This window comes from Elgaria multicarinata, chromosome 9, assembly GCF_023053635.1.
Source record: "Elgaria multicarinata webbii isolate HBS135686 ecotype San Diego chromosome 9, rElgMul1.1.pri, whole genome shotgun sequence".
In the NCBI taxonomy this organism is placed as follows: domain Eukaryota; kingdom Metazoa; phylum Chordata; class Lepidosauria; order Squamata; family Anguidae; genus Elgaria; species Elgaria multicarinata.
The window spans coordinates 2,227,723-2,253,414 of NC_086179.1; the positions used below are offsets into that span (position 1 = coordinate 2,227,723).

At 48.6% G+C, this 25,692-nt stretch overlaps 2 protein-coding genes across 4 annotated transcripts in view; both read right to left on the reverse strand.

The window, feature by feature from the left end:
• HCLS1 (hematopoietic cell-specific Lyn substrate 1) overlaps positions 1–12,722 on the reverse strand; it is a 31,055-nt gene extending 18,333 nt beyond the window's left edge. For all 3 annotated transcript variants that reach the window (XM_063133756.1, XM_063133755.1, XM_063133754.1), the window contains exons 1-5: positions 12,645–12,722; positions 8,132–8,215; positions 5,957–6,030; positions 823–952; positions 376–486 (exon numbers count right to left, since the gene is read on the reverse strand). In XM_063133756.1, the coding sequence (XP_062989826.1) occupies positions 376–486; positions 823–952; positions 5,957–6,030; positions 8,132–8,215 (399 nt within the window). In that variant the 5' untranslated portion in view covers positions 12,645–12,722. The remainder of the gene's footprint in view (positions 1–375; positions 487–822; positions 953–5,956; positions 6,031–8,131; positions 8,216–12,644) is intronic.
• Positions 12,723–18,944: 6,222 nt separating this feature from the next.
• The window catches only part of GOLGB1 (golgin B1), a 40,837-nt gene continuing 34,089 nt past the window's right edge, over positions 18,945–25,692 (reverse strand). The window contains exons 18-23 of the mRNA XM_063134601.1: positions 24,748–24,891; positions 23,779–23,937; positions 22,028–22,125; positions 21,301–21,435; positions 20,683–20,788; positions 18,945–20,139 (exon numbers count right to left, since the gene is read on the reverse strand). Of these exons, the coding sequence (XP_062990671.1) occupies positions 20,005–20,139; positions 20,683–20,788; positions 21,301–21,435; positions 22,028–22,125; positions 23,779–23,937; positions 24,748–24,891 (777 nt within the window). The 3' untranslated portion in view covers positions 18,945–20,004. The remainder of the gene's footprint in view (positions 20,140–20,682; positions 20,789–21,300; positions 21,436–22,027; positions 22,126–23,778; positions 23,938–24,747; positions 24,892–25,692) is intronic.

The window sequence follows — 25,692 nt, forward strand, 5'->3', positions numbered from 1 at the left end:
CCCATCATTGTGAACATTCTCCAAAACAGGAATAAAGGGAGGAGGGAATTTGAATCTTCACAAGTAAATCTGAGCTAAGAGGGCTTTCTTGAGTATTTGTTTTCCACCACAATTAATTTCAGTCATGATGTAGGGAATACCTGGAGGAGGAAAGAAACTAACAGATGCAAACTGGCACACAAGATGCTTTTCCTTCTCAGAGAGCAGGCCCTCCATCAGGGGCTGGTGGACTGGCGTGCTGGATCCGGGGGGGGGGGGTTGTCCAAAGATGCCCCTGCACCAGCTAGCCCAGTGCTCAGTCCCCCAGCAACTGGCCTGAGAGATAGATGGGCTGGTGCCACCCCATCCACAGGAGAAAACGCCACCCTTACTGACCTTGTCTGCTCGGTCCTTCTGCACTCCATATTTCCCTCCAAATCCCTTGGCTGCATCTGTCTGAGACGAGTGCATCCCGACCTCAGCAACATAGTCATGACCCAGTGCACTCTGGGAAACCAAGAGAAACCCCGTGTCAAAGCCTGCCAAGTTCATCATTCTACTGAGAGGTCACAGAGTAGTAAGGGTGCCCATGGAATCATAGAATAGTAGAGTTGGAAGGGGCCTATAAGGCCATCAAGTCCAACCCTCTGCCCAATGCAGGAATCCACCCAAGAGGCCCTCAGGTTCTTCAGCAAGCCAACAGCTACCCACCACCCCCTGCCCAATTCCTCTGAACAACTATTTCAACAGATAAGACGAGATAAGCACTGCAAGAGTCCAACTGCAGGCCTGGGAAGCATACAAAGACCAGCCCCAGCCCCACCACCGTGTGTGACTTTGCACCTTGTCCATGCGGTCCTTCTCTGTGCCAAACTTGCCCCCGTAGCCATAGGAAGCTTTGGGCGCCGTCTCCAGCTCCTTCTTCTTGAGAACTTCATGCTCCTCAGAGACTTTGCTTCTAAGCTTGTGGATGCTGGAAAGGGAGAGGCGGGTTTCAAAAGGAGTCATCATGGGACTTGTCCCAACCTAACTGCCATTTCTAGCTGGGTTTGGGGGGTTGGTTATTATCCTCCTCAAAAGTGGGGACTCTCGGGTGCAATCCACAATGTTCTACGGGCAAGACGGAGTTCTACAGGCAGGAACCGCTTTCCGGTGCTTGGAAATAATTTCAGGATATGTGCAGAAGGATTTCAAGATGTGTGTGGCAGGAAGTTGCACCTCTTCCTGTATATTCCTGTCCAAGTCCTGAGATCATCCTCAGAGGCCGGACTCTGTTGCTCTCACATGCCAAGCGGGTTTCTACTCAGGAGGAGGCCTTTTCAGTAGCAGCTCCCAATTATGGGATACCTTCCCCAGAGAGGTCCACTTGGCGTTCTACGTGGCTATCTGTTCAGGCCCTTTTATTCTCTCGGGCCTTTTAATTCCTTTCCTTCTCTGTATCTCCACTATCGTGTTGTGTTTTAAGTAATTTTGTCTTTATACTTTTAGAACCCAACGCTGCGCACGTTTAGGCAGAAAACAGTCCTACAACTCACAGAATTCACAGCAGGGGGTTTGCTGGGAACTGTAGGGCTGTTTTCTGTCTAAACCTGCATAGGGATCTCACCCTCTGTTCATCTTAGAATCTTAGAATCATAGAAAAGCAGAGTTGGAAGGGGCCTACATGGCCATCGAGTCCAACCCCCTGCTCAATGCAGGAATCCACCCTAAAGCATCCCTGACAGGTGGCTGTCCAGCTGTCGACCAGGGACCCGCAAGTAAGACATGGGTACAGTAGTACCCTCCTGCCCATTTTCCCCAGCAACGGGTGCAAATAAGCTTGCTGCCTATATTTCATGGTTTGTATGAAAACCAAATGGGACACCAAAGAGATAGGCACTAGGCAGACAAAGAAATCATTTTTTAAAAAATGAGTGGCATTAGCATACAGGGAAACTCTCACTGATAGCCAGAAAAAAAGTTGGTGTCAGAAGGAGGAGCGAGGCAGGTTTTAGGAAACATTTGGAAAGAGAGAGCATGATGTTGTAGCTGATCCCATAGAGAATTCTAGTTAAATGGAGAGAGTTTGCTGCAGAGAAAAGGTCAGGAAAAACAAGGGCCGTGAAAGCGTGGGATGATGTGAAAGCAAAATGAAGCATTGACTGGAATAGTGATGGCACGGATGCACAGCCAACGTGCAAGGAGCAGTAAAGAAGATCGGGTGACCAACTGTCAGGATTTCCCTGGATTTGTCCAGGTTTTTGTTCTATCCTGGGTGTCAAGGGGGATTTTCTGTAATTTTCTATAATAACAGGGAATAACACGATTTCCTCTTTAAGGCTGCCATTAGCGTGGTGGGGGAATGATGGAGTTTCCAGAGGTGCACCAGTTTCCTGCACTGCTCCAATCACAGCCTTAAAGGGAAAGCACGTCATTCCCGGACATTACAGAGAAGGCCCCAACTGGAGCAGAGGAGGGGAAAGTGCACTTTCCGGGGTCTCTGGAAAGCATGTCGTTCCCCCCACCATGCTAATGGTGGCCGCCATTGCGTGGCAAGGGGGAATGACGCACTTTCCAAAGGCCCCGGATAGTGCGCTTTTCTATTCCACCCACCCACTGGGTGTCCTCTTTTTTGGTTTCCCAAATATGGTTACCCAATGGTCGCAGCGAAGAGTGGTAAAGATGAATCCGGCAGCCAGAATTAAAAAAACATAATCCACAAAGACGGAAAGCAAAGCAAGAAGACCACAGAGGAAAAGGTTACAATAATCAAGGCGTGATATCATCAAATCTTAGCAAACTGCACATCACTTTGGCTATCTATAAATAGGGATGCAACTCGTGCATTTTTATAAATACAAAAAGATAATAATAATGAAAATATGCCAGAAGGAGGAAGGAAACGGTTTGCTCACTCTGTGCTCAGCGGACAGAACAAGGAACTATAAAGGACAAGGATGTAGAACTAAGTTAAACGCGAAGGAAGAGCTTCATCGCTGTGGATTGATGCAGCCAGGGAGCAGGCGGCCTGCTTGAGCTGTGTGTGTCTTGCAACCTCTTCCCTAGGAGACCTTCAATTTAACTTGGTGTTTTAAAGTTGTAATTTTGCATTGCTGCTGTTTTTATCTGGTTGAGCTTTAGCATTGTATTTTATATTATGGTTTTATACTGTTGTTTTATACTTTGAACGGTTTTAATTTTTGTGAACCGCCCAGAGAGCCCTGGCTATTGGGCGGTATAGAAATGTAATAAATAAATAAATAAAGCAAGGTTGGACAAGAATCTGATTCACAGCAAGAAGCGGGCGTGAGGGTGCTTCCACAAAGGGTGTGTGTGTCTAGCCCTACCCATCAGAAGGCCTCCTCGTGCAGCTGTTCCGTCTTTTTCTCCCAATAAGAGGAAAGATGGAAGAAGCAGTGGAAAAACCCACTAGGCCAGTCCCCCTCTGGCTGCTTTTATGAGCCAGGAAGGGCAAGGGTCTAGTACATACTCGTCACCAGAGGCAGGCGGATGACCAGAACCTCAAAATCCCCCCTGAGAATGGCACGCACTTTGTGGGCACAACTGGCATTTGCACACCCAGCACCCTCCCAGAGTGCAGGACACGGAATAACGGGCTCAAGTTAAAGGAAGCCAGATTCCAGCTGGACATCAGGAAAAACTTCCTGACTGTTAGAGCAGTACGACAATGGAGCCAATGACCCAGGGAGGTAGTGGGCTCTCCCACACTAGAGGCCTTCAAGAGGCAGCTGGACAACCACCTGCCAGGGATGCTTTAGGGTGGATTCCTGCATTGAGCAGGGGGTTGGACTCGATGGCCTTGTAGGCCCCTTCCAACTCTGCTATTCTATGATTCTGTGATAAGAAGGCAACCATCTCCTCAATGGTGTGGCCACAAACAAGCTGCCATCCGTGCTAGTTTCATCAGTTTCCCCCGCCTTACCAACCCCCCCTTCAGTGTGTGTGTGCTTGTGGCCTAGAAAAGTCAGCGAAGATACCACTTCCTTTTCCTGCAAAATGTCGACATTGCCATGGCAACCACCAATATGACATGCAACAGGAACCTCAGCCCAGTCCTCCCCCTTCCACTTTCATGGTGATTTGAGATTTGAGATCTGTCGGAGGAGCCTTCCTCTGCTTCCCTCCAACACGAGACATACACTACGGTGGAACGTGGGAGAGGGCTTTCTCTGTGGTGGCACCCCACAGGTGGAATACCCTTCCCTTGGAGGCCCGACTGGTGCCGGCACTGGCTTCATTTCAGCACCAAGTTAAAACATGGCTCTTTATCAAAGCCTTTGAGGGCTAAATTCTCCATGGTCACACACAGTTTTAATTGTTTTCCATTGTTTTTATTGCTTTTAGAAAAATCCTACTGGTTTCGATTTGTTAACGATTTAATATGTTTTTAAGCTATGTATATTATTTGTGTTTACATTGTTCTGGTTTTATCTGTACGCCGCCTTGAGATCCCAGTGATACAGGGCAGGATACAAATGTTTGAATAAATAAATGAATAAATGAATAAATGGTGCTGCAATGGGGGGAGGGCTGGAGCGGAACAAATAGCAAGCCCTCCTTCTAGTCCCCATGGAAGCAGAGGGTTCACATCACAGTGCTTGTTTTAGACCCATTTGCACCTGAGTTCGAAAACCAAACTGACCCCCCTCCCCTGCCTGTTTTTAATACTACATCGAAAGGGGACTGGGGCAGAGCAGTGGGGTAGTGAAGCAAGCGCTCGTAGGGACGCCGTGCCAGGCCTTTTTTTATTAGCAGGGATGCTGACATTATCCGTCACCTGCCTCAGACTTCCCCGTGTCCCTTTGAGCTGAGCTGCCAGCCTCGTAGCAGTCAGAGGGAAACGTTCCCACCCACAATGCAGTGCCCCCTCTCGCAATGCGAAGTCTTCCAGGGTGGCCTCCCTCGCATGGGCAATTCAGACCCATCCGCTATACAAAGGACCTGTCCCTGCTGGAGACAAGAATGGCTAGAACTGGTCTGTTGATACGGACCAACGTTTTTTGCCTCTCCTTGGGGATGTGGCTATATGGAGATTGTCGTGAGGAGCACATCAAAATCTACGACTATGCCACTGGGGCAGAGAAACGGTGGACGCTTCTAGATCTTTCACCTGAAGCCAGTTTCACCTCTGCAACACTACAAAGTGACTATGCTTGTGCAACTGTGACCAGCAAGATGGATGCAGCACTCCTGGCCTTCGCTCCAGCAACATGAGGTGGCCACGTTAGGGTGACCATATGATAGGAAAAACCCGGATTTGTTAGGATTTTTGGTAGCAATCCAGGAAGCGGGGGATTATGAAATCTGAAGAAAAATCCAGATTTTTTCCCCATTCTCCCCACCCAAAGGGTAGCTCTACTACAATGGGAATTAACAAAAATGCTTACAGCTCTGTCATTTTTAAATATAAAGAGATGAAACTTGGCTCTTTGATAGCTTTTAAGGAGGGCTTTAGCCACACCAAGTTCGAAACAGATCTATTCATTTGTTGATTTTTAGGATTTTTTTTAAAGTTTGAGGTTTTAAAATTATTATTTTTAAAATATCATTTTAGAAGCTAAAGAGATGAAACTTAGCACCATGGTAGCTCTTAAGGAGGGCTTTAGCCATACCATGTTTGAATCACATCCATTCATTAATTTATTTTTAGGGGGGGAATTTTTAAGTTTGAGGTTTTAAAATTATTATTTTTAAAAACTTGGGGCTGGACACGCCCCCTTGGGGGCCGACCATGTTGTCCTCATTTTTGGTTTCCAAAATAGGGTTACCCCAGGCCATGTGAAACCTGATTTCCGAGGACACACCCCTTGTAGATCAGAAAGTTTAGCCACTGAGGGCGGCAAAGCTCAAAGGCAGCCCTTCCCCGGTCTGGTTCCCTCCAGCATGAACAAACACCACAGGCCCTGCTTTACCAGACAGACATGGGAGAGAGCTCATAACAGGGATGTGGGGGGGGAGGGGGAAAGACACCACTCACTCTATGTGCTCTGTGCGGCCAGAGCCTTCGATGGTTTTTGCCCCCCAGCGCTGCTCTTTCTCTGAGATGTCATTCTGCAAAAGAGAGCCCCCCCCACACATCGATATTAGAAATAATAATAATAATAATAACAATAATAATTTTATTGATTACCCGCCTCTCCCTCTGTATCGAGGCGGGGAACAACATAAAATACAAAATATTATAAAATACATAAAACTGATTAAAACATATAAAAACTAATACATTATTAAAATAACAACCAGACAGACATCTTAAAATTCCACTGTGTAGGCCTGCCAGAGGAGATCAGTCTTTATAGCTTTCTTGAATGCTAGTAGACCATTAAGTTGACGAGTCTCCTCCGGCAGGCCATTCCACAGTCTGGGGGCAGCAGAAGAGACGGTCCTCTGGGTAACAGTTGTTAATCTAGTTTTTGATAGTTGAAGTTGATTTTTCCCAGAGGACCTGAGTGTGCGGGGCGAATTGTATGGGAGAAGGCGATTCCGCAGGTAGCTGGACCCAAACCATGTAGGACTTTAAAGGTAATAACCAACACTTTATACTTCGCTTGGAAACTAATTGGCAGCCAGTGAACTGATTTTAAAATTGGGGTAATATGGTCACCCCTAGGTGTACTGGTGACCAGCCTGGCTGCCATATTTTGGACTAATTGAAGTTTCCGGATTAGGCGCAAAGGTAGCCCTATGTAGAGCGCATTGCAGAAGTTGAGCCTCGAAGTTACCAGTGCGTGCACTACCACCTTTAGGTCTTCCGACTGCAGGAAGGGGTATTTTTTAACTGGGAGTCTGGCCTGCTGTAAAATGGAGTACAGCCCTGCAATGTCAACTTAATCTGGCTTCAAAAGAGGGTTTTCGTGTGTTGGAGCTCAGACCTCCCCATCTGCCTTGTATTTAGGTTCTTGGGCAAGTTACTCTTCTTTCAGTCCCACCAGTTTGCCCTTTGGAAAAGGAGGGTGTTCTGATTGGCCACGCCTACTGCGGCAGGCATTTTGTGAATGGGCAAGTCCCCATGGCAGCCATTTTGTGAGAGCGCCCATGACAGTCCAAACGTGCCCACCAAACCGAAAAGGTTGGGGAGCACCGCTCTGACTCTTGGACCTGTTCTGGGAAAGACCTCATCATAGTCACCTGGGGAGGTTGGTAGCTGGAGGAGTTGCTGATCCGAATGTGGTAAGATCTAGATCCGGGAGGGCTGAGCCTGACTCACTGCTGTGAGTTGTCCAACATGGTCAATTGACATCCTTTCTAAAGTTATGGATGACCCCCACATTGTGGTGCAGTGGCTAAGGTGTTGGACTGGGAGTCGGGAGACCTGGGTTCTAGTCCTCACTCAGCCATGGAAACCCACTGGATGACTTTGGGCCAGTCACAGACTCTCAGCCCAGTCTACCTCACAGGGTTGTTGTGAGGATAAAAATGGAGAGGAGGAGGATTATGTACGCTGCCTTGGGTTCCTTGGAAGAAAAAAGGCGGGATATAAATGTAATAAATAAATAAATAAACAAACACTGGGGAGCCTGCAATAGTAAGAGCAATCAGAAGAAGAGCTCCTGAGGTTTGCTTTGTCCCTGGCACAGCAACCTGTTATCGCCAGGCTCCAACTTGTCTACACGGTCAAAATGTGAGGTGGAAGATTAAAAAGCAGATTAAAAAGCAAGAAAAGCCCCTGAGCAATTAAGGGGATCCTGGCTCACCTCCCTTTCATCTTGGGCTGTGGCTCTCAAAATCAATAGCAGGGCCATTAGTTTGGGTATGAAGGATTAACTGAGTTTTCACTGAATCCAACCATGCAGTGACTGATTAGTGACCCAGTTTAAGGCATTTCCTGCTCATGTAAAACAAGGAGATTCAGAAAACACCACTTTAAAACCACCACCACCACCTTGGATGCCTCTATTCACATCAAGGTACCCAGAAGTGCCAACCTGGCAACCTTGGTCGGTCAATCCCAACTTTCTCTGCTTCCTTTAGTTTCTCCTCTTCCCTTCTGGTCCTGGTGCTTCACCAGCAACTGAGTCCTGACCGGGGCAGCAGAAGCCCTGCCTTCCTTAGGATGTGCTAGTTAACATTGGTACCTAGATGCACAAGGACAGAGCCTGTTGGCCTGCGTTATTCAAAACTCAGTGATCCCAGGGGAATAAAGAAAACTCACCACAAAATCTGGGTCGGTGTCCCAGTCATCTCCTTGGGACTCCACCTTGACCGACACATTGTGGCCCACCACGGCCTTCCACATCTGGGGGGCAAGAGAGAGACAACACCAGGTCAACTTGTCATGCTGAGATTCCCAGAGCGGGGATTTTCTGCCCTCACCTGGCACCAACGTTTGGGCTTTTTCTATGCTTTCATCCAGAATATACAGAGGTCTGTAGCGGTAGGCTTCTAGCACTGGCGGCAGATCAAAACCGCCAGCAAGAAGTTGGGCAGCCAAGTTCTGGATCAAGAGGAGTCAGAAAGTTCACCACAGCCAACCGTGAGGAACGTTGGAAGTTCTGTGCCAACACATTTGGAGGACCACACCTTGCCTTCCACTGGACCAGCAGCTCAGTTCCTGAAAGGCTTCTTAGAGCCCAAGAGCTGAGCTCACTAGATCGAAGCAAAAGCACTGGGCAATACACCTCTGGCCTTTGGCAAGCTAATCGCCCTGCTTGTGGGCTTCCTGCAAGGGTCTTCTGGCTAGTGTTGGAAAAAGGAAGTTGGGCTGGCTCAGCAGAGATCTTCTCGTGCTCTTGCGTCTTGCAATGGACCTGAATTATTCTGCAAAGTGGGGACTGCCTGAGTGACCAGGCAATATTACTTAAGAAACAACAGAGATTGTGAATCTAATCAGATCAAAGAGTTTGAAGCGAGAAGGAGGGAGATTGCGCCTGGACCTGGGACTCCCCTCCACAAAGTGGGTGAATCAGTAGAACTGGGTGCTGCAAGCCAAACCCCTCTTGGCTTGGAGACACAGGAGCACTTCCAAAGGCTGTATGTTAGCATCCCTTATAGGGAGCATTCGCCAGGATTTTTGACCCACTGAGGAAGTGGGCAAAAAGGGAAGCAGAAGACCCCGAAGCCCTCGGAATACCTTTTGAGTACACACAGACTCTGCAAGAGGCTGCTTGCCCAGAAAGAGGAAGCGGTCTGCAGCTGTCTAGCGAGGAGCTGAACATCTCCCCGGCTGCCTGTTTGGGACTAACAGAGACTCGGACCGAATCGAAACTAGTAAACGAGGCCGAGGCTTCCTGTGGCAGATGCTATCCCAGGACTTGCCCTATTTTGCAGGCGACACTCCTGGATCTGCCCGCCCCCTACCAAGTCGGCTCACACCTCTGCCATATCTCCAAGAGACACAGCGCAGGTTTGCTTCTGCTCCTGAGAATGTAGGCAGACGACCGGCTGCTCAACACCAAGGCTGAAGCAAACAGGTCCACGAAGAGAAGAGAAACGTCTCAGGATGCTGAAACAAAGATTTCATTTGCATTAAAGCCCAACACGTTTCGACCTATTGGTATTTTAAGGCCTTCTTGAGGTGGTTATAAAAACGTTTGTTGAAATTCATATAATTCATATAATAAATATCTCCCACTAAAATCCCCTGGCAGCTGGAGTCAGGCTTTTTTTTTTTAATACAAATAAAATCTTTGTTTCGGCACCCTCAGACATTACTCTTCTATTCAGGGAGTTATTTTGAATGGTCTCCCAATTTTGCACCTTTGTTTTTGCACATTCTGAAGCAAAAAGGTGCCACTTTGTACCTGGCAGCCATGTAAATCTGTCTTGGGTTTCATCTGGCCCAAGTCCGAACACTTTTGGATGAAACGGAGTATCTGGGGCCGTTTCTCAGGCCTGGTTTGAGCATAGAAACTGCCTTGGTTGCCCTGTGGGAGGATGGCCTCTGCAGAGGGAGGGACGGGGGAGTGCGGCCCTGTTGATTCCCTTGGGCTTCCCAGCAGCCTGTCATACCATTGACTATAATATCTTTCTTGACCGGTCACCTGCACTGGCCATTGGACGTTCTGCCTTGTGGTGGTTCGATTCTACCTGGATAGCCAACTCCAGGTGCTGCTGCTGGGAAATTATTGCTTTAGGATCCCACAGGGTTCTACTCTGTCTCCCATGCTGTTCAACATCCACCTGAAACCATTGGGGGAGGTCATCCGGGGATTTGGATGGAGGTGTCACCAATATACAGATAGCAACCAGGCTCTCTTTTTCTTCAAATTCAGTTGCTGTTTTTTAATTGTAGTTAAAACAACAACAACAACAAGCAAATAATATCAATTATGGTAGTATATTAGACAAAATGCAAAAACGTCTTCTTCCAATAACCTCAGAATAACTACCCATATAAGAATAAATCTGAAAGAAGTATGTCGAAGAGGAACATATACCAAATTTGTTAACAAATCTTTAAAGAGGAATGTAGAGAAAAATATTATTTCATATTAGGATATATTAAATTATTTTTACAAAAAGCACTAAAAGGTTTCAAGACTGAAAGAACTGGGCAGGTTTAGCCTGGAGAAGAGAAGATTGAGGGGAGACATGAGAGCACTCTTCAAATACTTAAAAGGTTGTCACACAGAGGAGGGCCAGGATCTCTTCTCGATCCTCCCAGAGTGCAGGACACGGAATCAAGTGACAGGAAGCCAGATTCCGGCTGAACCTCAGGAAAAATTTCCTGACTGTTAGAGCAGTACAACAATGGAACCAGTTACCTAGGGAGGTTGTGGGCTCTCCCACCCTAGAGGCCTTCAAGAGGCAGCTGGACAACCCTCTGTCAGGGATGCTTTAGGGTGGATTCCTGCATTGAGTAGGGGGTTGGACTCGATGGCCTTGTAGGCCCCTTCCAACTCTGCTATTCTATGATTCTATGAAATAAAAGGAAGGATATCTTCACACAGTGCATAGTTTAATTATGGAACTCACTACCACAAAATGTAGCGATGGCCACCAATTTTGATGGCTTTAAAAGGGGGTTGTGGGCTCTCCCACCCTAGAGGCACTCAAGAGGCAGCCGGACAACCATCTGTCAGGGATGCTTTAGGGTGGATTTCTGCATTGAGCAGGGAGTTGGACTCGATGGCCTTGTAGGCCCCTTCCAACTCTGCTATTCTATGATTCTATAAGCTCCCCCTGCTGCCACCCGCACCCATGCCTCTCTGAGGCCAAAAAGCAACCTCAGAGAGGAGGGGAAATGATGGAGACAGGAAGGGACTGGAGAGGCCAGCTTACGCTGTATCCCAAGGCCTCCTTTCCTCCTGCTCCGCAGAGCTCCAGCTAGACAGGCAAAAAGCCCACCTAGCCGAAATGCAGAGTGGGAGGAGCATGGAGATGAAGACTGCCTCTCCTGCTCCCCACACACACACACCTTGCATGGGATGCCCGTAAGCTTCTGAGTTCAGAGGCCATCCCCATAAGACTACACCCTTAAACCTCCTTGCAAACCACTTAAAGATATATATTTTTAATATGGTAAGCGGCAAACAAATCTATTAAATATTTTTTCAGCCTGCTATTCAAACAAGATCTAATTCGTAAGTATTCAAACACAGATAGATTCTTATCATTTAGTCTTTCTTTATCTTCAATGTATGATAATACGTTAGTTTAAGATATCGGGTCTTAAAAAAAAGGTTATTTTCTTTCTATATTCTAAAACTTTGTTTGCTATTTGATTCCACAGCTCAGTCTCCAAACTTAATGGAGGTATGTTTGGGATTATTAAACGTTTACATGTATCCCCCTCCTCTTCACACGGGCTAATCCATCTCTGCTAATTCCCCAAAGGAAGAAGTTTTAATCAAAGTGTTCTTGAACAATCAAAATCAGCTGAGGTCCTGGATGTCCTGGATCTGGGATCTGGAAGTGGTAATGGAGGGGATGAGGGCGAATGAACTGGTGCTCAGTCCAGATGAGACAGAGGTCCTGGAGAGGATTGCACACACTCTGAAGGACTAGGTCTGTGGTTTTGGGGTGCGTATTGATCCAAACTTGTCAAAATAGAGTCAAGTGACCTTGGGGCTCAAAGCATCTTTTATTAGCTTTGTTTGACATGCCAGCTATGACCATATCTGGATGGGAACAGAATTGCCTCGATGTTCCGGTCACTCCATTTGGATTAGTACAGCACATTGAACTTGGGGATGTCTTTGAAAATAGTCCAGAAATGTCAGTCATAGAATCATAGAACAATAGAATAGCAGAGTTGGAAGGGGCCTACAAGGCCATCGAGTCCAACCCCCTACTCAATGCAGGAATCCACCCTAAAGCATCCCTGACAGATGGTTGTCCAGCTGCCTCTTGAATGCCTCTAGTGTGGGAGAGCCCACAACCTCCCTAGGTAACTGATGGTGCTATATAAATAAATAATAATAAATACTGCTCTAACAGTCGGGAAGTTTTTCCTGATGTCCAGCTGGAATCTGGCTTCCTTTAACTTGAGCCCGTTATTCTGTGTCCTGCACTCTGGGAGGACCGAGAAGAGATCCTGGCCCTCCTCTGTGTGACAACCTTCCCCAGCTAGGGACAGATGTGCTACAACAGGGCCAGTATCCTTCAAGAAGGACCCAGTGAACCAGGTCAACCTTCTCCCCAAAACCACTGCAAACTGGCAAACACACACACACACACACACACACACACACACACACACACACAGAGAATTCTAAACTTCGTACCTTAACTAGGAAACCTCACTTCCACGATCTTTCAACTGCTGCTTTCTGCTTTACTTTAACCCCAGTTTTGTCTGCAAAGATGTGCGCACCCAAGTTCCTGTTTCAACTTCACCAAACTTGTTCATTTCCTGTAGGCCGTCCTTCCTCGCAAAGCTTCTCAGCAGAACAACCCCAAATGTCATGCATAGCAGGAGGAGAGTTTTAAAATGGGAGACCTCCAAGCAGCAGTCCAGCTATGTGATTTTAGACCCTGGACATAATGGTCTTGTGGGGCAGGGGGGGCAGGGCCGGTGCCAGACTATTTTGCACCCTAGGCAAGGTGAGCTACTTTCTCTCTGTGTGTGTGTCTCTCTCTCACACACACACACCCAAAATGCCAACTTAGATTTTTAAGAACGTATGTTTCCTGGAAAAAATAAGAATCACCAAACTTGAAACTGCTAAATTTATTTTAAAGTGCAAGAAATATGTCATGCCAATTATAGCAAACAAATTGGAAAGGAACATCTATGGGTCTAAAATGCATTATTTAATAGGAATATCACCTCCAAATCATCTCCCCCCCCCCAACTCACACGAGTGCACACACACACTCAGAATCACTCACTCCAAACAAACACACGCATGAACACATGCATTCACTCAAAGACCCCATGATGCGCCCCATTCACCCATACATTCTGTCTCTCTTCCGGGCGCGTTCCGGAAGTCCAAACGTGGAGCCCCCCCCCCCCCCCCCCAGCGTCCCTGGCTTCGCTTCGGCTGAGCAGTTGCAGGGTGCCATCTCGCCCACCCAGGCCCAGCTAAATCCTCAGGCCGGGCCGGTTCACACCCGACGAGCATGAGTGCTGCGCTGTGCCCGGCACCCCTCTTAGCTTGGCACTCTAGGCAGCCGCCTGAGTGGCCTCTATGGTAGCACCGGCCCTGCAGGGGGGCATTATTTTATTTTCTCTGCCTCACATGCTCATCCGGTGCTTTACAACTGCTTCTATATTCCTGATATGTTGGAGTGGGTGGAGCGAACCTGTTTGCCTACCTTGATTAAAATAAAATAAAATGAGCATCTGTAAACATGGACACATGCAGTCAGATGCTCCCTGACTCTAAAATGTATTTGAAAATAAGAATGCTGTGGCAGCAGGTTCATCCCCCCTGCCTCAGGTGCGGATGCTGGACCGGTTTGCCACTACTCACCTGCCACTCTCTGGTTTGGGCTACGGGCACCTGGACTTTGATGGCAAAAATACAATAAGAGCTTTGCTGGATCAGACCAAGGGTCCTGCTAGTCAGTGTTCTGTTCACATAGTGATAAAGAAGATAGAAGGCTGTGGTGGAAAAGCCTTGATAGTCTTTTGTACAGTTTTGTGTAACCAATTTAGGTTTGGGATATTTTATAATTATAACTACAAGTTTTACTATGTTCTTCCATAGACAGTGTTGGAGGGTTCCACCCTAAATGTTCAGCCACAGCTCCCTTTGTGAACAAGTTGGTGAGGCCAATATATTCTGATTTTTTGTATTGGATGTAGTACATGACAACTCATGTGACTGGTTACCAATGCTGAGAGAAGTATTTTTGTATCGTTTACAGCATCCAACTGACGAAGATTTTTCGAAACAGGACATGTACCGGACAACTGTTTATTAGACGCCTTGTTATGAAATTATTTATTAGACGCATTATTATGAAATTATTGGATGTCTTATCATGAATGTTTAATAGATGCTCTATTTATTAGATGCTTCATTATGAATGTTTGATAGACACCTTATGAATGTCATCTATACACCTGTCTTTGTGCATGAGTGAAATACTTCTGAACTATTTATTTAAAAAATTTTGCTCTTAGGCAGTTTTGTAAAAATGTAAAATGCTACTGTGAATTTCAGTGCTGGTAACATTGGACATTTTTTCTGTTTCTGTTTTTCTTCACTAATTGTTATTGTGGAGGTTTTGCACTGGTGGATTTGTTTTAAAGGGATTTAAGAATATGTACCAGCTATGAGAATTTGTTCTGTAGATTGATTACAAACTGTATATATGTTGTATATATCACTCATATCTCTAATATATTGCGTCTATTTTACATTTCTAAGTACTTTTGTGGTTGAGTGTTATCACCCTTATTGTGCCCTGTTCACATAGTGGCCACCCAGCCACCCAAAGGAAACCCACACGGTGCAACAGAAATCTCCTGTCCACGTTCCCCAGCAACTGGTGTATATCGCCTTTCTGCCTCTGATACTGGAGATAGCATAGAAGTATCAGGATTAGTAGCCATAGACAGCCTTCTCCTCTAGGAATTTGTCTCAAGCTCCTTTTAAAGATATCCAAATTGGTGGCCGTCACTACATCTTGTGGTAGTGAGTTCCATAGTTTAACTCTGCGCTGTGTGAAGAAGTCCTTCCTTTTATCTGTCCTGAATCTCCCACCAATCAGCTTTATGGAATGACCCTGGGTTCTGGCATTATAAGAGAGGAAGAAAAATATCTCCCTATCCATATTCTCTACACCAGGCATAATTTTGTACACACCTCTATCATGTCTCCCCTTATTTGTAAGCTAAACAATCCCAGCTGTTGTAACTTTCCCTCATGTATTGAGCCTGGGTTCTGATCCTGTCAGGACCTAATCAGATTAGATTCTTTTGATTTCCAAGATGAAACAAAGCCATTTGTGCAAAAGGAAGAGTTTGCTAGACAACGGATGCAGAATGAATATGCAAAAGAAACCTCACACCTTCCTTCAGTCAATGAAGCTGTTAGAGCTGACATGTCTGAATCCCCAAAACAGGCAATGCAGTCATTCCCTCAACACTGGCAAAAGTTATCCAAGCTGGTTGTGCACACATTCCCCTTGGAGCAAGAACAAAGGGCAAAGGCAGGCTTGCTTTTATAGACGTCTCTTTCCAGCTCAGGGGCTGACAAAATGGCACACATTTTAGCCTTGCTTCCCAGGGGAAATGAGACCGAGCTCTGCCCAAGCAGGTTGAGGTAATCAGCTGGCCATCCCCAAGATTTCTTTCTTGGCCAGTCACCACTAACTCAGATCCCATCAGCTTAAACTTAAATTGAGTTTGTTTTTGCACCGACATGCATCGCTTGCTTACATTGAACCACATTTGCCATTCTCAGTTTGGAGAGATTCTTTTGGAGCGGTTTGTAATCCCTTTGCTTTAACCACCTTAAATAATGTGGTATCATCAGCAAACTTGGCCACTCCACTTTTCACTCCTAATTCCAGATAATTTATGAACAGTGTGTAGTGGCTAGTGTTGGACTGGGAGTTGAGAGATCCGGGTTCTAGTCCCCACTTAGCCATGGAAAGCCCACTGGGTGACTTTAGGCCAGTTACAGACTCTCAGCCCAACCTACCTCACAGGGATATTGTTGTGAGGATAAAATGGAGAGGAGGAGTTACGTATGCCACCTTGGGTTCATTGGAGGAAAAAAGGTGGGGTAGAAATGTAATAAATAAAATGAACAAGTTGAAAAGCATTGGTCCCAAAACAGAACTCTGAGTGACCCCACTGTTTACCTCCCTCCATTGGTAGAATTTACAATTTATTACTATTCTCTGCTTTCTGTTCTTTTAACCGATTACCAATCTGTAGGAATATTGGATAATAGGCACAATTCCGCATATTCCAGACACTGCGGGTGCTTGTCTTGTCCACCCCTCAGAGTCCCATTCTAAAAAAACGGTTCAGGCACAGGTATCTGCTTTACATCTTCATCAGTAAAGACAGATGAAAACAATTTATTCAGCTTCTCTGCAATCTCATGTCTAATTCTATTGTCATGTCTGCCTCCCTAGTCAATTTACTTCTATTTAAATAATTCTTTATTGTTAGCCTTGATGTTATTAGCCATTCACTCCTCAAAATGCTTTTTGCACCCCTTGCTTGGAAAATTTTCCGTCCAAGTTTGCGTCCCTTTTTGCTCTCCTCATTTGGGCAAGACTTCCATTTTCTGATGGCATATATTTCAAAATTTAAATCGAGATGCTGGTCTCTGACTTACCAGGGCCCTGTTTATGTGTATCATTTTACAGACTTTGAGGCATGATAGAGCCCTGGAATCTCTCTTTGTAGAATGTAAGCATCGATGAAGTTGTATGAAATGTCTCGTACAGGTTTGGCAAGACATTTGGGTTTTCAGTGAAAACCTAGTTCCAGTTGTCTCAACAGTTGATGAAGCATGCTGGTCTCTGCTGGCATCCCAAACGGCTGTAAGGCTTGCATTGAGGGGGGCGGGCAGAGGGGAGATCCTGGCTTAGACCTCATAGCTGGTCTTAGCAGAGAAACTGATGGACACAGGAGCAACATACCTTTCCAGTGAGAAGGTAAGATCTAGAGCTTGCATACAGGCCTGGATAGCAGGGCCTCAACGGTGGCCAACACACAGGTTATGATAACCAAAACTCCTATGATACAGGTGCGTAATCCTCCACAGCCACAAACACATAGGGATGGGGAAGGTGTGTGTGAGCTCATGGGTCTGACCCGATGGCAGGATACGCCTCACAAGGTCCAGTGGGAGGGGCTAACGCAAAAGGTCTTGGCCTGCCCTCCAGAAGGTACAGCAGAATGTTATCTAGGGTGCTTCCATCTGGGCGGCTCCTAGTGCTATCATTTAGAAGGCATCGTGCAGCTCTTCCGTCTTTTTTGGCTGATACGCCAGCTGCGCCCCTTTCCTAGAGTCGGAAGACCTAAAGACGGTAGTGCATGCGCTGGTAACTTCGAAGCTCGACTTCTGCAATGCGCTCTACATAGGGCTACCTTTGTGCCTAGTCCGGAAACTTCAACTAGTCCAAAATACGGCAGCCAGGCTGGTCACCAGTACACCTAGGGGGGACCACATTACACCAGTTTTAAAATCTCTTCACTGGCTGCCAATTAGTTTCCAAGCGAAGTCTAAAGTGTTGGTTATTACCTTTAAAGCCCTACACGGTTTGGGTCCAGGCTACCTGCAGGATCGCCTCCTCCCATACAATCCGCCCCGCACACTCAGGTCCTCTGGGAAAAATCAACTTCAGCTAGCAAAAACTAAATTAACCACTGTTATCCAGAGGACCTTCTCTTCTGCTGCCCCCAGGCTGTGGAATGGCCTGCCGGAGGAGACTCATCAACTTAACAGTCTACTAGTATTCAAGAAAGCTATCAAGACTGATCTCTTCTGGCAGGCCTACCCAGTGGAATTTTAGGTTGTTTTTAGGATGTTTTTTAGGATGTTTTTAACAACGTATGTTTTAATTCAGTTTTATGTATTTTATCGTTTATTGTTGTTCCCTTTCCTCAATCAAAATGGAGAGGCGAGCAAGAAATAAATTTATTAATAGATTTTCTGCTGTAAGTAAAAAAGACGGCAGCAGCAGTGGGAAAGCACGGGAGGGTTAAGAGGGGAAGATGATGCCATCTGGACCCCCTGTAACATTCCGTGAATTAACCAGACTGATGATGGCAGGACCAAAGCTTCATCCGGAAGCAGCCCTAGGAACAGCACGTAGGAAAAGGGGCCACGTGATTAGGGAGCGAGGGGCACCTCCCCTAGGAGGGAAGGCTCCAAATGTTTGGGAACTCTCAAATTATGTACGGTGTGAAGGAAGTCGTTGGGTGTTCTCCCTCTCGCACAATACGAGAACCCGCTGAGGTCATGCAACGGAGCTGAATGCTGGGAGATTCAGGGCAGACGGAAGGAAGGTCTTCTCCACACAACACAGTTAATTGAATTGGCTGCCACAAGGTGTTTCAGTGGCCACCAACTTGGATGGCTTTAAAAGTGGGATTTGACAAATTTATGTAGGATAAAGCTATCAGTGGGTTATATGGTACCTTCTAGTTTCAAAGACAATACACCTCCTGGGTGTATGCCCACAGACTAAGTGGCATTTTAGTCCCCCTCCAACATACGGAAGAGAAAATCCTGGGAGCAGCTGGGATGAAAATAATGGATCCATGTATGATGCATGGATCATTAAGTTTTTCCTCATCCTCATGGAAGAAAAGGACGTGATACAGTGAGCATTGTGACTACAAGCTGGGATTTGAATCCGGGTCCCTTCACATCCCACATCCATCTTCAGCCCTTCCATTACAGCTGTGGGTAGTTCTGCGGCTGACCTGGGCTACGTGTTTTTCATAAAACATGCCCAATAAAAATGGAAGCCGAATATAAAAACTGGCGGCCTTCGCCTCTTCTTCCGTCACCTCTGGGGACAACCCCCAGAACAGATTCCCTCTCAGGCTGCCCTGAGCTCACCGGATGAGTCCCGTCGAATCACAGCAGCCACTCAACTCGCTCGGAAAAATAATCATCTTTTATTGCACAAGGGTGGGAGTTCAGAGGATCAGAAGACGGGATTTGGAAGGCGAAAGGAAAGCCCCACGCACCACTTCAAGGACACGCCAAAGAGCGGCTGGCAGGGCCGAGGCTGGGGGCGCAAAGGCCACCGGTGGAGAAAAGGAGGCCTCCCCGCGGGGGGCTCTCCTAGGCTACCCTGCAGCCTCCCAAACTGCAAGGGAAGAATAATTCCTCCCCACTGGTTGTGCATGGAGGAGGCTGGGAACTGAGGAGAGTGCCACTTGCCTTCCGCGGTGCACCCAGCCCTCTGTAAAGGGATGCCGGATCGGGGCTTTAGTACTGTGCTCCCCCACCCATTTCCTCTCCTCTGTTCAGTGCCAGAAATAGGATCCACAGCCCCTGGCAGTCCCCTTCCTTCCGCCCCCGCCTTTGTCATTCCCGAGACTGGGCCAACACCCCCCTCTCCTCCTGCCCCTTGTCCAGGGAGGGGGTGCCGGGGGCGGTTTGTGCCTGAGGTGTCCATCCCTTTAAGTGCAACCTCTCCAACCCTTTGGGTCGTAGAGCACAAACAGCAGGTGCAGAGCGGAAGGTCCTTACAATAAGCTAGAAGTTAATCGAGTGAACTTGGTCCCTTCCCAGAGCCGTGTGGGAAACCCCCGCTGAGGCGCCGAGAGCAGGTGCGCCCCGGCACAGGTGTAGCCCTTGGTCTGCAGGCGGAGGGCAACCGACGCAGCCCAAATCAACCCCGCCCCGACTCAGTGTGCGAAGCGAATCGTCAAAACCCCAACGCTAAAAGAACACAAACAAAACCAACAGGGTGTTACGGACGCGAACGAAGCCGGACCCTGGCCCTGCCTCCCGCTGGCTGGCGGCGTCCTGAGGGGCCCGCTGGTCAACAGGCGGCCTGCACAGGGGGCTGGATGATCCCCCGCTGCAGCTGCACCCCAGGGCTTCCTCATCCGTCCACAGCGCAGCGAGACTCGCCGGGCCCAGGGGCTACAATAGCCCAAAGACTCCCCCGTGCCCGTCTGGGTAGGGCAGCCCCCGGGGGCGGCTCTCACAAGTGGCCTGTGAAGCAGAGGAGCAGCAACACGTGGACCGTGAGGAGGTAGGCGGTCACAAGGAGGGGCAGGCGTCGCCGGGCACAGAAGAGCGAGCGAAGGGCGCGCCGCAGCCCTGAGCCCCCTCGAGCCTGTGGAGAAAGAACAAGAGAGAGAGAGAGAGAGAGAGGTTACAAAGCAGGCCGTGACGGAGCGACTACAAAGCCCAGGCTGCCACCGAGAGGGAAGCAAACTTGGAGATGCCAAACACAAAGAGCTGCATCCTGCAGGGGCTTCCGGAAGCCAGGGGTTAGTCGCCTTGCACGGGGAGTTGAGTAAAGCGGCAGAACTGGAATTAGCCATTTTGAACTGGGAAGGCAGTTCCCGGAAAGGCGGCTCTCGTGACCGAATGACCCAGTGGGGCACGTGGTCCCCTGATCCGGTCCTTCGGGATGGACGCTGACTGCAGGCAGGCAATCGCATTTACTTTACTTTTTTTTTGCCAAAGAGAAATAGCGTCTGGGTTTGCCCATGCTAGGGGAAAGAGAAGTCGGAGGGGCTATTTCATGACACCAGGGGGAGAAGCCCTCCCTGCAGGCACGACGTAAGAAACACAAGCGACGGAGCCGAGCGCCTCCTCTTGCGGAAGCTGCCTGCACTCATCTTCTGCGCCAAAAGGGAGGAGGGGGGCTCACCTTGCTGAAGGAGCCGTCCGGGGGACCCCCCAGCAGCGCATGCTCCGGGCTGGAGGGCATCTCGATGCTGGTATCCAGCGGTTGCGCCCACTCATTCGACTCCAGCCTGGACACAGAGAGACACAGATCAGGGCCCTGGGACTGACGGACAGGAGGCCAGCCGAGGGTCACACCAGGCTGCGGCCAAGGGATCAAAGAGAGACACCAGTCGGTGGTGTAAATCCTGTCTCAGATCCCTGCCGGCCTCTTCTGAGCAGCTCCTCAGAGTCTGTATACAAACTGCCCTTTCCAAAAAGAAGAAACCAACTGGGATCTTTTCCTGCTCTCTTTCAGTTATCTCGGGACGGAGTTCCTTTTCCCATAGCTGAAAGTTTGGGAGAGCAGACCTGGACTGCAGGACGGAGCAGGAGGAGGAGGAGGCCTCCAAACCTGAACTGGGGCTCATCGCCCCCAGGTCAAACAGAACCAACCAAGGCTCAGTCCTTCGCTAGGACTCCCCGTGATGGCAGATTATCCGAGCGCGTCTAAAGAGGACTTGCCGTTCTCTTTGTCATTCTAGGGCCTGCTGAAAGAACTCACAGCGGGGGTGGATAACCCCAGCCTCCCAGGCTCGCCCACCTGCGGATGTGCTCCTGGGCTGCAGAGAAGGCCTCCTCGGCTGCCAGGCGCCGGTCCTGCTCCTCCTGCAGCATCTCCTCCAACCGCAGCAGGCCCTGCTTTGCACTGCTCTGCTCCTGCTTGGCGTCCGAGAGCCTGCGAAGGGCAGAGAGAGGGAAGAGAAGGGGCTGGGAGGAGCAGGGCCTTTCCCAGCAGCTGCACAGAGCATCCACAAGGCCGCCTGGAGGGCCGCAAATCCCACGAGCCTTAGCCGGCACAGCTCACGGTGAGGGATGGGGGTGGTGTCTTGCAGTCCAGCACTACTATCTGGAGGGCCACAAGTGGCCCACCCCAGGCCTACAGTGGAGAGCAGCAAAGGGGCAGGAGCTTCCTCCCTGCTCTTCTAATCCATGCCGCTTCAATGCCTGATAGTGCAAGAGGCAGTGTTGGATACTCCAAAGCACCTGCAGGCGTGTATTAAGGGTGCGATCTTGTATACGTGCACAGCGGGCATCCAAAATCACTGGGGAACCATCGAAGAGTAGAGTTGGCCGAGCCACTGAGTCCAACCCCCTGCTCAACGCAGGGATCCACCTTAAAGCATCCCTGACAGAGGGCTGCTCCAGGGCGGGCGAGGCCACGTCCTCCCACAATGGGATGACCCTCCTCCCTCGACCCCGAGGCCAGGCCAGGCCATCTTCACCTCCCCAGGACCTCTGCCGTCTTTTGCTCACTCTCCAGCACTCACCTCATCTGCAGTTCTTGTAGCTCTGGGGTGTAGCTCTCCCGGGAGTGCTCGCTTCTTTCCTGGGGGGCTCCAGGAGCAGCATCTGTTGGGAGGGAGCCCTGGGGCAGAAAGCACAGCGTAAGGCTCAAGGGAAGCCCTCCAGCTCGAGGCTGCTCCCCCCCCCCACGTCACCACCGGTCGCTCATGGGGAGTTCTCACTCACCACAGGCGACCAGGCAGCCGCCGACTTACAAGGCTGAACTCAGGGTGCGAGGATGGGGCAGCGCCAGTGAAAAGGGGCAACTTCAGCATTGGCTGTATATATATGGTGGACTTGATTTAAATCCATTTGAATTAAATCGTGAATTAAATCATGACTTAAATCCCTACTCAGAAAGACTCGATTTATTCACGTGACTTCCCCACCACAACCAAAAAAGGTGCGCTCTTCCTCGCTATATTTTACACAACTCAGAGTTACCAAAGACTCATTCTTGCTGGTATAATCTTAATATTTACAACCAGATGAAGGTTTTGTTTTTAGAATAGCAACTTTTCAGATTAGTTTTACAGTTATATCAAAATAATACTGATTTGGTTATACTATTAGAAACACATCGTAGACAGATAATTATGAAAATTATTGCGAGGTGAACTATCTCCAGTTTAATAGGTTAATCATTCATATTTGGACAACTTTTCTGCTGTACTTTATTGGAAGGAGAAAAATAATCTTACAGAAACCTCTGGAAGAGCATGACGCTGTGAATGGATTCATGGAATTCATTTACCCCCCAAAATTAAACAGCCTCATGCTACATAATTAAAAACTAATCCTTATTTCATGGTGAATAACCTTTGGACTATAATGTATCTTAAATAGAAAACTATCTTTAGATAGATTTTTCCTCAAAAAGCATTTTATTAAAAAAAAATCAAATTAAAATTTTAAAAAATCTGGTTTTGATTTTTTTTAAAAAAAATGCATTGATTTTTATCCACCCTGTATGTGTGTGTGTGTGTGTGTGTGTGTATATATATATATATATTGTCCTCATAAATGGGGTGGGTGGGTTGGAACATATGAACTGGAGTCCCACCCCAGGTCCACCTAGAACAGCCTTAGAATCATAGAATAGCAGAGTTGGAAGGGGCCTACAAGGCCATCAAGTCCAACCCCCTGCTCAATGCAGGAATCCACCCTAAAGCATCCCTGACAGATGGTGGTCCAGCTGCCTCTTGAAGGCCTCAAGGGTGGGAGAGCCCACAACCCCCCTAGGTCACTGGTTCCATTGTCGTACTGCTCTAACAGTCAGGAAGTTTTTCCTGAGGTCCAGCTGGAATCTGGCCTCCTGTAACATGTGCCCGTTATTCCGTGTCCTGCACTCTGGGAGGATCGAGAAAAGATCCTGGCCCTCCTCCGTGTGACAACCTTTTAAGTATTTGAGGAGTGCTCTCACGTCTCCCCTCAATCTCCCCTTGTTCATTCCTCCTAACAGCAGCGAGCCAAGATCTCAGCAAGGACCACCTGGCCCATCACCCGGTGTCCTCCTGACTGGGGACGGAGCCTGGGGCCTCCCTCGTGCCAAGCCAGGTGCTCTGCCCTTGGGCGGTGGAGCTGGGCCAGAGCTCCGCTTTGGGGGAGATGGCGATGAACCAACGGAGCCCGGCACTGAGGCCCCAACGCCTCCCCAAAGGACCCCAACAGGGCAGACAGCCCTCCCCAGAGAGTGACGAGGGTGGGCAGAGCCCTGCTGCCCGCGCGGCCTTACTCTGTCCTTCCTGGGCGACGGCAACGCCTGCAGCTGCTTCTCAAGGGCCTCGCAGCGAGCCAGGGCCTCGGTGTAGCACTGGTGGGTCTCACGCAGGCTGCGGCTGCTTCCTCTGAGCTGGAGGGAGAGGGCGTTCTTCTCTTCAAAGACCTGAGAGAGCTGGAGAGAAGGCCGGCTGAGACCCTGTCCGAGGCCCCTTCCCTGTCCTGTCTTCAGACCGTGGAGCATGGCACCTTGTGGAAAGGTGGCTAGGAGTGTAGGGATTGTGCTCATCAGCCCTGTCCGCTTGCAGGGCGCCCACCACAGCCAGGGGATGGGACATGCGGCCCAGGGCTCAGCACCCAGGGATCCTCATTGCTTTTAATGCCCGTTCCCAACCGTCTTGGCTATGGAAGCTAACGTGAGAGCCCGAACCTTGTTTACAGTGAGGGTGCACAGGACCACCGTAAGAATTCAAGCGAGAGAACGTCAACTTAAAATCATGGAAGCTTTGCCCACAATAACCACTGCCTTGCATGTAGTGACGGCCACTAATTTGGCTTTAAAAGCGGGTTGGATAAATTCTTGGAGGCAAAAGGTATGAACAGCTACTAGCCCTGAAGGTTGTGGGCTATCTCCAACATTCATAGAATCATAGAATAGCAGAGTTGTAAGGGGCCTAAAAGGCCATCGAGTCCAACCCCCTGCCCAAAGCAGGGCAGTAAGCCTGTGAGCACCAGTTGCTGGGGAACATGGGTGGGAGAATGCTGTTGCACCATGTCCTGCTTGTGGGTCCCTGGCCGACGGCTGGTTGGCCACTGTGGGAACAGAGTGCTGGACTGGATGGACCTTCGGTCTGATCCAGCATCAGGGCACTTCTGATGTTCTAATGTCTGAAGGCCAGTTTTATGCCCAGCTTGAAGAACCACCTACCCCCCCGCGCGCGCACACACACACACACACACACACACACACACACGTCCTTCCTACCTTGCCATTGAGCTGCTGGATGCGCACCTCCTTCTGGTGCAGCTCCTTCAGGCTGCTCCTCAGCTGGCCCTGGAGATCGGTGGCCTCGTAGCCAGACGCTTCGCCCTTCTGTGCTTTGCTGGAAGGAGGGACCTCGGGAGCAGCCTGCAGGGAAACACACACTCCTGAAGTTGAGTGCACTATATCTAGGCAGCCCAGTGTGTTGTGCTGTGCACATACCAAAAACCTCAATGCAATTTATCCAAACCAGCAAGCATATAATAAGTGTCACTAGACATTTAGCAAAAATTTAATAAACATATAGCATAGTTACTGGTGATTAACAAGGACAAGGAAGGAAAGGAAAGGAACCTCTCATGCAAGCACTGAGTCATTACTGACTCTTGGAGGGACGCCCGCTTTCGCTGACGTTTTCTTGGCAGGCCTTATAGCGGGGTGGTTTGCTGTTGCCTTCCCCGGCCGTGATTCCCTTTCCCCCAGCTAACTGGGTACTCATTTTACTGACCTCGGGAGGATGGAAGGCTGAGTCGACCTGAGCCCGGCTGCCGGAGAACCAGCTTCTGCTGGGATTGAACTCAGGCTGTGGGGAGAGTTTCAGCTGCAGAAACTGCTGCTTTACTGCTCTGCGCCACACGAGGCTCATGTCATAAACATGAAATTACAGAGTAGAAATCTTTTCCATAGTTTTGGACATAGAGTCCAACATTTTCTTCAGGAAGCATACAGTCCACTACAGGGGTTAGAACTCACGGCCAACATGCCAAGCCTACATGTTTACGTTACGGTGAACTCTTAACTTTTGTAAATTGAAAACGTGTATTACTGACGAAGTTGGAAACGGTGCATACAATCCAGAGTCATCGTTTAATATTACATGTATATGTTTTCCCTTGTTTGTATTCTTTCATGTTTATGACATGTGTTTGTCCTTGTTAATCACCAGTA